General features: G+C 38.5%; 1 protein-coding gene across 4 annotated transcripts; it reads left to right on the top strand.

Annotated features, from left to right (window-relative positions):
- The first annotated feature begins 3,216 nt into the window (after positions 1–3,216).
- On the top strand, positions 3,217–13,235 carry LOC114524652. 4 transcript variants are annotated; one of them, XM_028545798.1, is made up of 4 exons: positions 3,217–3,368; positions 8,043–8,095; positions 11,021–11,205; positions 11,534–13,234. In XM_028545798.1, exons 3-4 carry the CDS (start codon positions 11,029–11,031, stop codon positions 13,061–13,063), a joined length of 1,707 nt encoding a protein of 568 aa, XP_028401599.1. In that variant the 5' UTR covers positions 3,217–3,368; positions 8,043–8,095; positions 11,021–11,028; the 3' UTR covers positions 13,064–13,234. The 4 variants fall into 4 exon arrangements, with proteins under 4 accessions (XP_028401599.1, XP_028401598.1, XP_028401600.1 ...); XM_028545800.1 differs by lacking the exon at positions 3,217–3,368 and adding an exon at positions 5,727–5,796 and having other exon boundaries at positions 11,534–13,235; XM_028545797.1 differs by lacking the exon at positions 8,043–8,095.
- The last annotated feature ends 447 nt before the right edge of the window (positions 13,236–13,682 follow it).

Here is a 13,682-nt window from a genome sequence, read left to right as displayed (position 1 = left end):
GATATAGGGAGGATAAGTACCATTCGCTAGTCGTTTATTCTGTCATAATTTATAAAATGAATATACTTCATAACGCGGCTTAACAATGCCAATGGCTTACATTATTAATTTAGACAACGTACCCGTTCTACTTTGATATATATCCTGGGAACTAAACGTAGCTGAAGTCTTTCAACTGCAAGAGGACAAGTGTCAACAAAATGAGCACTGAAATAGTAGAGTTGTCACAAGTGCTGTTTGTTCGCACTTCCCACAATTATTGCGAGCTCAACTGTTAACAAACATGTTATAGAACATGTGTCAAACGCCCAAAGCCAGTGGCGTGGCCAGCCCGACAATTTAGTTATGCTATGCTAATATTTTGGTGTTCCTTGCATGTAATATAAACATTCAAAACGCTTGCGGTATTTTGAAATGTGGAAAGTCAATACGAAAGGGCGTTCCCACAGTCATAGGGAAGCACTTTCTTTCAACAACACCGCAACTATATCAATTGTCAAAGCAGAAATGGAACGCTCTGCCCATTTCTTGGAAATCTATTATACGACCCAACATGCCTTGCGAACGCTTGTTGTTTTGCAGTCAAACGGATCCGTTGTAATAAGTTTAATAACATGAAATTTGCATAGCATGACTAAATCGTCAGGCTGGCTACGCCACTGCTCAAACCTAACCGTAATGAGCTATAAAGTCTTTGTTTAACGGTGGAATCAGTTCGAATATCACTTTCAACATTCTGACGCACAAACTCATTAACATGGTCATACACCTCTAACTAGTTTGCCAAACGCAGGAGTTTTACAAGGAACAAAATCAGGCTCTTCCTTTTCGACGACACCACTAGAAATTGTCTTGAAAGGGTATAGCTAGCTATTCACTAACGGTATAGCTATCCACCAGGTATAGCTTTCGCCTGAAATTGCGAAATCTACTAGCTAGGTTCCTGAAAATAACATGAAAATGAACCCAATATACGGCAAAACAAAAGAAGTGTGTGTTGGGCTCTGTCTCCTCTTCATCTCATAGTTTTCCGTGGATCGATCATTGACGGTGATGCCATATCCTATAGCTTTGCTTCTGTACGTGTACGCTGTATTATATGTAGATTATACATGGATGAAACTTCGAAGATAGTTTAGTTTTGAGGGCGGAAATCGAGAGTATTATAAAACGGAAAGCCTTTCTTACAGTTTTTTTTTATGTCATGTTATTATAAAGATGCCGTTATACCACAGTGTAATTAGTTACCTGAATGCGGTTGGTATTATTATGGTATACGCATGTTTTATTAGTTTGTAATACTAGATAAAGCGAAAAGTATATTTTGGCTGACCATTTTATTGCCACACTGATGACGTGGCGTTAATTTAGCAAAGCTTCTCTGAAATTCCCAGACTTTTGGCAAAATAACTTCTACGAATTTCCCAAAGTATTACATTATATATTGAATATGAAACATAATCAAAATAATCCAGCCAGCCGGTTTACTCATAGCAGTTATAATGGTGCATGGTTACACTAGAATTCATCGAGCTATTCATGATTCCCCGGTTCCTTCGCTTTGAACTGTTGTCGGTTGCATGGTCGTTCATTCCGTCGCAAAACTGAATAAAATTCTGCTCTTAACGATACTATAACGATTACTATAAAAACATACCCAATGAAGCTTCGATATCATATCCTGGCAATTGATTTCAAACTCAGTCTGATGCTTCTTCAAGAGGACAAGTGTTAATACCAAAGTCGTGGACTGAAATAGCACAGACTGCACAGTTGGTTGCAGCAAAGGTTGCCAAATTAGGTGTGGTACATGCCTATATGAACAAGCTTTGCTATTGGTTGATGATAAGAATAAATCACAATCAACTATAGAGATTAATTTCTAATGATACAATAGGCCAATCACAAAACTCGTTCATATTAGGTAGATACTTATACTGCAGATTAGCTGCATGAATGAATTAAATTGACACTGGTTGCTTAGGCAACCTATCACTTTTTTTTTATCTGTCGTGGAATGTCGTTATCTCAGTGTTCTATGAATTCTAACTGACAACGCCACTTATTGCATGTTTGTTCACCTTGCCATTATTGAAAACGCAACGTAATTAAGAGAAGGATTTTTCCTATACCACCAATCAAAACGCTCAAAACTACCCCACAGTCTCGTTCCCACGAGAAATTTCTACGAGGGGTCCTTTACGGATGCTGTTTAGCTTAACCTATATAGTTCCTATTTGACTGTTTAAATATTTCATTTAATCCCTGATCCCATGCAGTGTTTGCTATATATATTTTGGTTGCTATTTTGGTTCCGCGGCCACCTGTTATATGTTAAAATCTACGAATTCGTCGTTATCACAAATTAGTTTTGAATGTATTTTTATTAAATTTCATTTCAAACTAGTTTATAGCTGTTAACTTTTGTCCAGAGTAAGCTTTGAAGCACTGGGGGGTTCCGAAATCTACAGAGACATTCACACAATAACACACGCTAGAAAGAGAAAATCGCCGATGAAAATGGCCCTGTGTAGCCGCGGCTTGGCGGCTTACGGTATTGGCAGCAAGCCAGCAAATGATATATCAATATCATTATTCAGTATTCTTGAAATACAATGTGTTCTACGAAACTACGCGTATTGTTAGAAATTGAATGTCCCAGCTAAACAGCCTTTGTAAAGGCCCTTCGTAGAAATTTCTCGTGGGAACGAGATTGACAACCCAAACACTGACATCATGCTTTTAAGCAGGATTTCTACCCATGCATGCATGGGTAATTATTGGTTATTGTACAAAATAACCTATATTTTAATATACTTGAAAGGATTACATTCACCTTTACAAAACTGCTTTAATTTTATCAATATTTTGTACCAGTTTCTGCGCTCCGTGCATTCTTGCAACGTAAGCTTCCAGACCGGCTGTGCGGTAGTTTTGAGCGTTTTGGTTGGAATTATAGGAAAAATCCTTCTCTTAATTACGTTTACATTTCCAAGGCGAACTGAAACATGCAATAAATGGTGCTGTCAGATAATGACATTCCACGACAGATAATAAAACAAAATGATAGGTTGCCAAAGCAAACAGTGTCAATTCAATTTATTCATTACATTACGAGTTTTGTGATTGGCTTTTTGCAACATTAGAAATTAATCTCTATAGTTAATCGTGTTTTATTCTTATCATCAACCAATAGCAAAGTTTGTTCATATAGGCATGTACCACACCTAATTTGGCAACCCTTCGTTAACTGTGCAGGCTGTGCTATTTCAGTTCACGACTTTGGTAATAACACTTGTCCTCTTGAAGAAGCATCATCAGTTTGAAATCAATTGCCAGGGTATATAATTTTATCGAAGCTACATTGGGTATGTTTTTATAGTAATTGTTAAATATCTTTAAGAGCAGAATTTTATTCAGTTTTGCGACGGAATAAACGACCATGCAACCGAGAACAGTTAAAAGCGTAGGAACCGGAGAATCATGAATAATTGCTCGATGAATTCTAGTGTAACCATGCACCAATATAACTGTTATGAGTAAACCGGTTGGTTGGATTATTTTGACTAGAAGCTATGCTAAATTAACGCCACGTCATCAGTGCGGCAATAAAATGGTCTGCCAAAATATACTTTTTGCTTTATCTATAGTAAAACAAACTAATAATACATGCGTATACCAACTTCGCATTCAAGGAACTAAATAACTAATTACACTGTGGCATAACGGCATCTTTACAATAGCATGACATCAGAAAAAACTGTAAGGGTTCATTTTCATGTTATTTTCAGGAACCTAACTAGTAAATTCCGCAATTTGAGGCGATAGCTATACCTAGTGGATAGCTAGCTATACCCTTAGGCCTTAGAGGATAGCTAGCTAAGCCCTTTCATTTTTAGTGGTGTCGTCAAAGAGGAAAAGGCCCGATTTTGCTCCGTGTAAAACTCCTCCATTAAAGCCAATTCTAGTTTTCTTACTTTTGTCAGTATAGGTTTGGCAAACTAGTTATAGAGGTGTATGCCCATGTTAGTGAGTTTCTGCGTCAGAATGTTGAAATTAATAGTCGAACTGATTCCACGGTTAAACAAAGATTTTGCGGTTAGGTTTGGCAGTGGATTAGTGCAAATTTTATGTTATTATCATTATTCATTTCTTTAGAAATTCATTGTTTTCACAGTTAATAAGGACCAAAATGTTAGCATTTTTAAAAAGGAATCGAATACTCATACCAAGAGCAGTTCTAACATTTTATTAAACAAAAATCCTAAACGATACTAACTATAGTCTACGACGAATAACGTAGAAATATCTTTTGTCTTTTTTTACATGTCATTGTCTGCATGTCTTCTAATCCCGTAATTATATATTCGCATATTCCTAATTAATTAAAATAAGTACAACAAATAACTATTCAAATATTAATGAACAAATACTAAGGTTTTAATTAAACCATGCAGTCTCCTCAACATTTCTTCCCCCCCCCCTTGACAGTGGTAACTGACAAAGCCTTCTCATTTGCTAAACTCAACTGGTGCTAGTTTTGTAATAGCTCTCGTAATTATATCTCGACCGATTTGAACTTTTGCAACTCGGAAGTGTCCATCTTTACTGGGAAGGACTTCTTTCACCCAACCCAATGGCCAATGTCCTCGACATGTATCCTCAGCGGAGATAGCCAGAACAAGGTCTCCAACTTTCACATCTCGCTTTGGTTCCCACCATTTAGTCCGAACGTTTAACATCGGCAACCACTCCCGCATCCATGGCCTCCAATAATGGCTAATTAGTTCTTGTAATCTTCTCCAACGTTTTCGTGGATGAAATTCGACATAGTCAACGGCTTCGGGAGCAGTTCGACCTCCAACTCTACCATGCAGAAAATTATTTGGAGTAAGTGGAGCTGCGTCTTTGGGATCGGATGTCTGATACGCAAGGGGTCTTGATTTCAATAACGCCTCTATTCCAATGAAAACAGTAGATAATTCTTCATCGTTTACGTCATGATTGGTTTCCAGGATGTTTCGTCCAACCTCATGGACTGGTAATGCTTGATTATCAGCTTCGTCACCCAACTTCCACGGAAAAAAGATATAACCGGAAAACGAACCTCATACGGCAGGAATTCTGCATCACAACGAAGTACGCCATCATCACCAATCTTTGGCATAAGCTTTAATAACTTGTTCTTCACTGTTAGTAGTTTTCTTTTTCGAATAAGTTCATACTCCGGAAAACTTCTTTTCTGTGCATCACGGATTGTAGAAAGCTGCACTTCTTGGACTTCTTCTGGCTACAATGCATGGTCTGAGTTCTCGATTTTCGCTCGTCGATCGACAGTTGGAAATGAACCTCAATACTCAAGGACATAAGTTAATCGTTGCCAGCTAGTCCATCTGATTGGATTTAAACTCGACATGGGATAAGCCGGTACTGTAGTAGTCTGTCGTTCACCAATCAATGTCCTCTCTCTCCTGCAGTCGGCGGCTTCTTTCTTCATAATGAGCTTCGGTTCCCATTCAGCTTCATTCTTTTGTAGAAATTGAGGACCTCGCCACCGCAAATTGTGCACGAAATGGCGCCGATATGTCACCAAAAACAACTCTTTCGAACTTATAAACATCAGGTCGTCTGTCAATCTCCAAACTCCTCCAGAGAAATCTGAAGTACGAACGATCTTCGACTGGCATTCGAATTTGCAAGTACATTTCTCGAATATCACACGTGACGCCAGAGTAAATGGATAACGACGAAAACGCATCAGCACATCAAACAAGCTACTCTGGAGTTTTGGACCAGGTATGATCGCATCGTTCAATGATTTTCCATCATGCTTCGCGCTGGCGTCAAATACTATTCCAGTTTTCGTCAGTGGTTTTATCTGGTCGACACACTGGGAAATGTGGAAAAAACCACACTGATTTTTGCCGCAAAACGCCTGAGTAAATATAATTTTCAGCCATTAGCAATCATTAATCGCTTTTCCTTTCATGCATGACATATCGTGGGATTAAAGAAGTAATAAGGTGAAAATATTATTTATCACCCTCTTAGAACTAATACCTGGATAAACAGTCTTAAGTCCAGTCATCACTTATCTTAATGGTCGCATTTTTTAAAAAAATGTGCGTGCTGTAGGCAATGCAAGCTCTTATGTCAAACAATTGTGGTTAAAATGCTGCGCGGTCGAGCATGTAATAGATTATGTCATCAAAAGTTCAATTCGGTAAAATAAGAGTAAAAATAGTTTAAGTTGAAAGATATTGTTCACAGATGCATTATTTGTGAATTTTACTAGTCGTTGATGATAAATATTTTTTTTAAGTTGTGAACATTTTTAAGTATTGATCGATTGAGCAGAAGACTAGTGCGACAAAGTCTTTAATTAATCTAAGATTAACCCACATTCCTAACTTACAACGCTGATTGGTTGGATAAGGATCAGCCCACTCTGGTTGATGACGTGTGCAAGTTTCCCTCAACCGTTACTGTAAAAGGGCGTGCACAACATCCCCGGACCTTCAGTGGACCAAAGGAGTGGACCAACGAAGTGGAACAACGAAGTGGGTCACCTTCAGTGGACTAGCGGAGTAAAAACCATATGAAACGTTAGAGAAACTCAACAATACAGAACCGACGAGAAGACAGAACAGTAACAACAAAGATCAGGAAGAGAAAGAGCATCCAGAAACGAACATTAGTGAACATTAGTTAATCCATTGTAAAGATTCTACTACCTCGCGTAGAAAATAGAAAACTTAACATGCTGTCTAATAAGTGCTTCTCAAGGTTGGATGCTTCTGTTTCCAAAGGACTGCGACTTCGTAACGTTCGCCGTCGTTCACTAACGAATCACGAACCCGTTCTATGGCAGATTTCTCCTCACAGGACATCACACAACGTTCTGGCTCCATTGCGGACGATTCCACCTCCCGGAACTTCTTCAAGGAATTATTCAAATCTTCGAGACTTTGCGAAAAACGTATAAATCAGATTCGTCCGTGGTCGACAAGAAGCTGACGAGCTCCTCTTGGGGTTACCAATACAGGACCATCCTAGGGACCTAATCTGGCGATTGGTTCTCCTGGATCACCTTTCACGTCACATTTTGCATAATGCAAGTCGACTTGGTCTTGGCCAATCAAAACATCATGAAGAGTTCAAGTTCTTCTTCGATCTTTACGACCCTTTCGTCCATCACCCGCTTTCTTGTAGGCAGTCGCCAGACCAGCATTTCAGCAGCTCGCTGCTGCCTTTTCAAGCGATCAATTTCGTCTGTAGGCGTTAGAGCCGAATTCAAAGACGCCTCGATATTCTCGGCGCCTTCGCTCGCTACGTCATTTCCTGCTACCAATTGTTAAAAAGGAATCGAATTCCAGAGTTGCAAAAAGAGTTCAACCTTCCTCCAGTAAGATTTCAAGTTTTGAAAACCTTCCTCAAAATGACGTTACGACACTGAGTCAAGTAGCAACCAGCATAAAGAAATATTTGGTTTTTTGGTACATGCATGTGATCAATTAGAGTGTTCAACTTTGAACCTTCCTCACAAACTTCATTCAAAGCAAACCTTCCTCCGGGTGGTACCCGCGTACTCGCAGCTTTTTTGCAACTCTTTGGTCGAATACTCGTACCAAGAGCAGTTCACTAACTATAGTCTACGACGAATAACGTATAAATATTTTTTGTCTTTTTTTATATGTCTGTCTTCTAATCCCATATTACTAATTAATTGAAATAAGTAAAACAAAGAACTATTCAAATATAAATTAACAAATACCATAAGTACTAAGGTTTTGACTAAACCATCAGTCTCCTCAACAAGCATAGCATGACTAAATTGTCGGGCTGGCTACGCCACTGGGTTTGAGCGTTTGACACGTGAAAAGTTCGACAAAGTGCGCCATTTTTACGTCGTCTTTGCCGTTCTGTAACATGTTTGTTAACAGTTGAGCTCCCAATAATTGTGGGAAGTGCGAACAAACAGCACTTGTGACGTCAACTCTATTATTTCAGTGCTCATTTTGTTGACACTTGTCTTCTTGCAGTTCAAAGACTTCAGCTACGTTTAGTTCCCAGGATATATATCAAAGTAGAACGGGTACGTTGTTTATATTAATATTGTAAGCCATTGGCATTGTTAAGCCGCGTTATGAAGGACTGGTCGCATCCGAAGTATATTCATTCTAAAAATTATGCCAACAGAATAAACGACTAGCGCATGGCACTTATCCTCCCTATATCTTGTGTATCGCCAACTTAGTAAAGTACAAACCGCAAAAGCCTTTGCTAGCGAGTTTAAAGCATGTTAGCTAGCCTAAGGCTGAGAATATAATTATTTTAATATAGAGTACACCAAATTCAACTTTTTGGAATGAAATTTTGCAGAGTTCCAAAAAAGGTTTAATAGCAACTGCGGAAATGAAAGAGATTTGAAAGAGCAGAAATTGTGTTAGATATCATGGATATCAAATTATCACAGTATAGATATGGTTTTAAAGAGTTCGCGGTTTTGACCTACATTTGACATAACTCACATACCATCTGAGAGGCTAATTACACTGTATGGGTGTGTCAACCCCATTCCATTTAAAATCAAATATAGCTTGTGATGAAGTGCTATTCGCGCTTCCACGAATAATAAATAAAGAATGTGAGGCTTTTTATTGGGAGCATTCACGGCAATTTAATTAATCGAATAACAATAAAATGATCATGAGTGAAACCTCGGTATAATTGTGGGTAAAGTCTAAAGAGACGTCATCCTTTCATAACAAGCATATATATTAATAAATGAGTAAATTAGCTTTTAAGTACACCACGGAAGTTGTAAAGCGACTTTAATCGTCTTTAAACAAAGGATGTTTTAACCAACCGATTTTATAGCTAAATGTAACTAGTGCATGATGAAGTTCTTTTATATCAGCCATGATATAAAGCATGCCTCTCCAAAAAGACCTTCTCACTAGCTCCAGAAAGTTAGGTTTTGTAGAGATACAGTCCTCCCAATCGGTCAGTCTGAGGTGAGCGCGTTTCCCTCCAACGTGGAATAAGCGGTATAAATAGATTCTGTTATTCGCAGGTTACTCAAACGGAGGTGTATATATAATTTGTCTTATACATGCAGCCTGTGTTTTGTATTCAATAGTTAATCCATATATAGGCATAATTATAGAATAAAGAGTGATCAAAAGTAAATGCATGATTAATCAATAATGATAGTTTAAAAGCTACCACGACCACGTTGACGAATATTTCAGAGGAAAAAATCGCAGGTATAGATTAACTGCTCCGGAATTGGAAACGAATATGCATCATGCATGGCAGGGAGATCAAAATTAAAAATGACGGCACAAAAGTAATCAGCGAAGCATTTATTTGGTAAAAGAAAATCAAATGAAGAAAGGTTATTTGTGTCGCAAAAAGAGTGCACAAGCGCCGTTTGATGAATTTGACTTTTACCTGCACAATATAAATAAGGATAGCGAATATGTTATGACCATCCAAAAATACAAACATGTAACAACAAAGTCGTCAAAATGCTGTTGTTAATTCGCCCGCTAAAATATGCAACATTCAACATTCCTTTCACGCCACTTATATTGACTAAATAGACCACATTCATACTTCTTGTTAGCAATTTTAAATCACTTTTATATAGCTGATCAGACAAAACGATAACTTGTTTTAAATTCAGCCTCTCTAAAATAAAATATGTGCAATAAAGACAAATTTTGATTTAATTGTATAAATTAGGACCTGGGGCCGGTTGTATCAAGTCCGTTTAGCTTAAACATCTCTTTAGCTCTTACATCTCTGTCGCGCAACTTCGCCTCAGTGCAAGTTAGTACGCTGCTGCTGGCACCAGATTCAATGAATGCCACAACTTGGGGACTGTATTCTTTAACGTTTAATAACACTCTATGTACAGGTATATTTACACACGTAGTGCACGTCGTACTCTAACACAGTACTCTTAAAAGGACACACTCGCTCTGAACACGACGTTACGGTGACAACACACCACACAATACAACACCACACAAACTGCAACGCTTACAAAACAGGGCAGTCCGTATTATTACACAGCGTGGTTATGATTATAGGTCAGCAGACATACTTAATGAACTTGAGATACCAAATTTGAAAGAAATAAGCAATTATGCACTACAATGTATCAGGTAAAAACTGATAGCCTAGTTGCTGACTATCTCATTGACTTTTTCACGAAAACAAACGTGGTGCATGACTATCAAACTAGACAGGCTGAGCATAATCTTATACCACCTAAGCCAAATAATAATTTTGGTTAAAAAATCTTTTTCATACAGAGGTGCAGTGGCTTGGGACAAATTAACATCCAATCAAAAAAACTCTCAATCTTTAAAGTGTTGAACCATTGTAAGATAGTACCGTGGGTAAATAAATTAGTAATAAATAACCAATTTCCAATCCAACTCAACTTTACTAAAGTTTACAATTCTACTTATATTTATACTACACCTAGGGGATGTTATTCTAATTTCGCATCAACTTCCTTTGCGTAATTTATGCTGCACGTCCCAGGATTTTTTCCCGCAACGCGGTTAACTCTCTAACCGCACTGCCCCCATTCTTCCATCCGTTTGCGTTAGCGTGTGGAACAGGCAGTTCCCTTCTTCGTGGTTGGACGTGCGTATGTGTTTGCGCGCATTATTTCCCCTGTTCACAAATTCACTATATTTCCACATAAATTAGTATAGTTATATGAATTTATATATAATACAAACAGACAAACATGACATTTGGCACATTTTCACGACAATCTCTTTTGAATGAGTCAACTTGAATATTATGCACTGAATATGTAATTCTAACGAATATCTTTGTATTAAGGTTAAAAACATTTTGTTCGCTTCTTGAATAAAACGATAGACTTGCTTTCTATTTTGATCTTAACCATACCGTTCAAGCTAAACGGGCTTCATACAACCGCCCCTGTGGCAGCAATTATTATATCACTTAACTGTTTTGTTCAATTATTTAGCTCAAAATATGGCAACATACGATGAGAAGGTCGCGCATATGAAAGAAAAACTATCTGCAGAGCTTGAAAAGCGTAAAAAACTGAGAAAATCGGAACTGTTTGTTCTTGATAATTCACTTCGTGAGAGTACTGTTGGTCAGCTACGAGGGCACACCCTGGAAAATAAATGGAAGATATACGAGGAGGTGGGTACTACAGGGTGTTCCCAAACATGTACCGCTCCAAGCTTTGATAAGGGATAATATCTGTTTAGGCCATCGCACCGGCGCTTAAAAAATTATTACTAAGTATATACTAACTAATGCAAGTCTAACATCATATTGGTTTTACTGCAAATTACAGGTCATAGGTTTGAAATTTGCGATTTTTACCAGAAAAAAAATCTCACTGGTCCAAGTTTCTGGAGTGTATGGTGTATATAAAACAATAATAAAACAGAGAAATACAGAAAATTAGAAATATTATTATTAAGAATAGCCATTTTAAGTCGTCTCATTTTACTTTAATTCACAGGTCAAAAAAATTGGCTACCAACACATTATTGTGGCTTCTTTCTCCCACATGACTCGCCTTGGAGACAAATTTTGCATTGCACTTAAAGAGGCAGGAGAAGATTTCAGTAAATTGTATGCTTTCAGTGAGTTTGTTGAATCGATCGACAAAGATAGAGTTCCTAACGTTGAGAAACTTCCAATTGGCTTGGTGAAAATGAGGGAGTTGGGAATCCGCCATGCGATCATTGAATTTGATCTCGTTTACAAAGGAATCGACTATAAAAAGTTCACCGTCAAAGATATTTGCAGCCTGATGAAGAAGAGAATGGAATGGTGTCGTTCAGAATTGGCGGAGAATTCCAATGTTCTATTCAACTTCCGTGATTTCTCAGACGCCATGAGATTAAAGCCTAAACGTGTTTTGAAAGTGGTCAAATTCTTATCTTCCCTACCCGAAGACGAGCGTCCCTTTGCTATTATATATGAAGAGTCTGGCAAGAATCTCCCTGAAGAGCTCGGTGTTTGGACAGCCGCCATCCGACAAGAGATGGACGACAATGGGTGGACAGAAAACGCGGAGAAGAAAGGTCATTTGTTGGTCCACGTTCACGAGCAATGGGGTCTTGCTAATATGACTCAAATAGAATGCATTGTGAATGGCGCAACTGGAATCTGGGCTAGCCTTTGTGAGGAAGGAGCATCGATGGGTCACGCATGCTCTACGCTTGCATTGATGAATATGATCCGAATGGGAAACAAAAAGGTCCTCAGGCAATATAAGGGGTGTGCAAAACTCCGTGAAGCCGCTCAGAATGTGACCCAAATCACCACTGGTTTACCACCGCACCCAAAGCAGCCAGTCTACGGAGAGCGAGCTTTAGATATGGTATTTGGTATGCCTAACTTCGCTCCTGACAAGAAGGAATTCTCGATGGCCGAATTCTTTGGTGAAAAGATGGTGATGAGAATGACAACTCTGGCCTCCCCACAAATGGTTGTTGATCGTCTAACTAATCTTTTTGGTAAACATCCACAATTTACATTGGAAATTGGAAAAGCCATGTTGGAAAAGATGCTCGAAGATCTTCGCAACGGCAGAAAAGAAGAGTACATGAGCAAAGTCGGCCTTGCCATTCTGTTTGATCGTTCTGGTGGTGAACTCACTGCTGCGATGAGGGATGCTATCGCTGAAGAAGAACCGAAAAGCCTGCGCGCTAAAGAATTGCTTGATGATATTCGCAAGATGTGGGATGAATGGGATCTACGAGATGAAGTTCAAGGAGACGACAAGCTAGAATTTGATTCCTTTTACAATGGCTTCATGGCACCGTACTTTGGCTGTTATAGATGTGACGAGTCAAAACGTGCGTTGAAAGCTATTGATATGGATGAAGATGGCTCCGTGGATTGGAACGAGTTTGCATTGTACCTCAGATGGGCTGCTCGAGAATACCCGAATGCCAAAGATGCAGAAGAGTTGCTGTCGATTGCATTTCGCAAAGGTCTCATTCCCGCAATGCAGGATGTTGTCCTGGCTCAAGATTCCTAATAAGAGTACTTTGTTTTATCTTATAACATAGTTTGACATATACAAGCTACTTTCAGAAGCAAGTTAGAAGAACATTAGATGGAACTCTAGATTTCGCATGCGTTTGTATTGTACTCATTACTCAATTTTTTGAATAATAATATTCATTTACCATGTCATTATTACTTTATAACGTCGTCTTGTGTAGTTTTGGGGCGGACGCGATAAAGTGGAACACAGCGACCAATACAGCCTAGTCCTCAGGCCTCATAGCGCGTTGAATGGCTGCGACCAATGCGTATAAAGAAATTCTAGCCATACTCCCCGGAGTCGAGCCGACCATAACTAACAATAATAACATAGTGGTAGTATTGACTTTTTCTTAAAATTGGCCTTGTTTCAACTTTGCTTCAAAAGCGAATGTGAACACTTTTCTAATAAATCCGATTTCTGTATGAAGATTGAAGGTGTAAAACGAATCTTTTAACCCATGCAGCGAAGAGTGATACAAAGAACCATATTAAGCAGATGCCAAAAATTAAAAAATGTTTCTGTGCATCAGTAAAAAAGAATGCGCCTGTTTAGGAAACGTGTTGGAACTGCTCTTCGAACACTGGAAAAAGTAAATAAAGAAATCAGT

Source organism: Dendronephthya gigantea, unplaced genomic scaffold (assembly GCF_004324835.1).
Source record: "Dendronephthya gigantea isolate DGI-Jeju-01 unplaced genomic scaffold, DenGig_1.0 000031F, whole genome shotgun sequence".
Taxonomy (NCBI): Eukaryota; Metazoa; Cnidaria; class Anthozoa; order Malacalcyonacea; family Nephtheidae; genus Dendronephthya; species Dendronephthya gigantea.
This window is presented reverse-complemented; position numbering and strand designations above follow the sequence as displayed.

What these genes read in the sequence shown, in the direction of transcription:
- LOC114524652 (XM_028545799.1), top strand. Translation starts at nt 11,029, where the DNA reads ATGGCAACATACGATGAGAAGGTCGCGCATATGAAAGAAAAACTATCT. An exon ending in AATGGAAGATATACGAGGAG is followed by an intron (nt 11,206 to 11,533) that starts GTGGGTACTACA and finishes TTTAATTCACAG; the next exon opens with GTCAAAAAAATTGGCTACCA.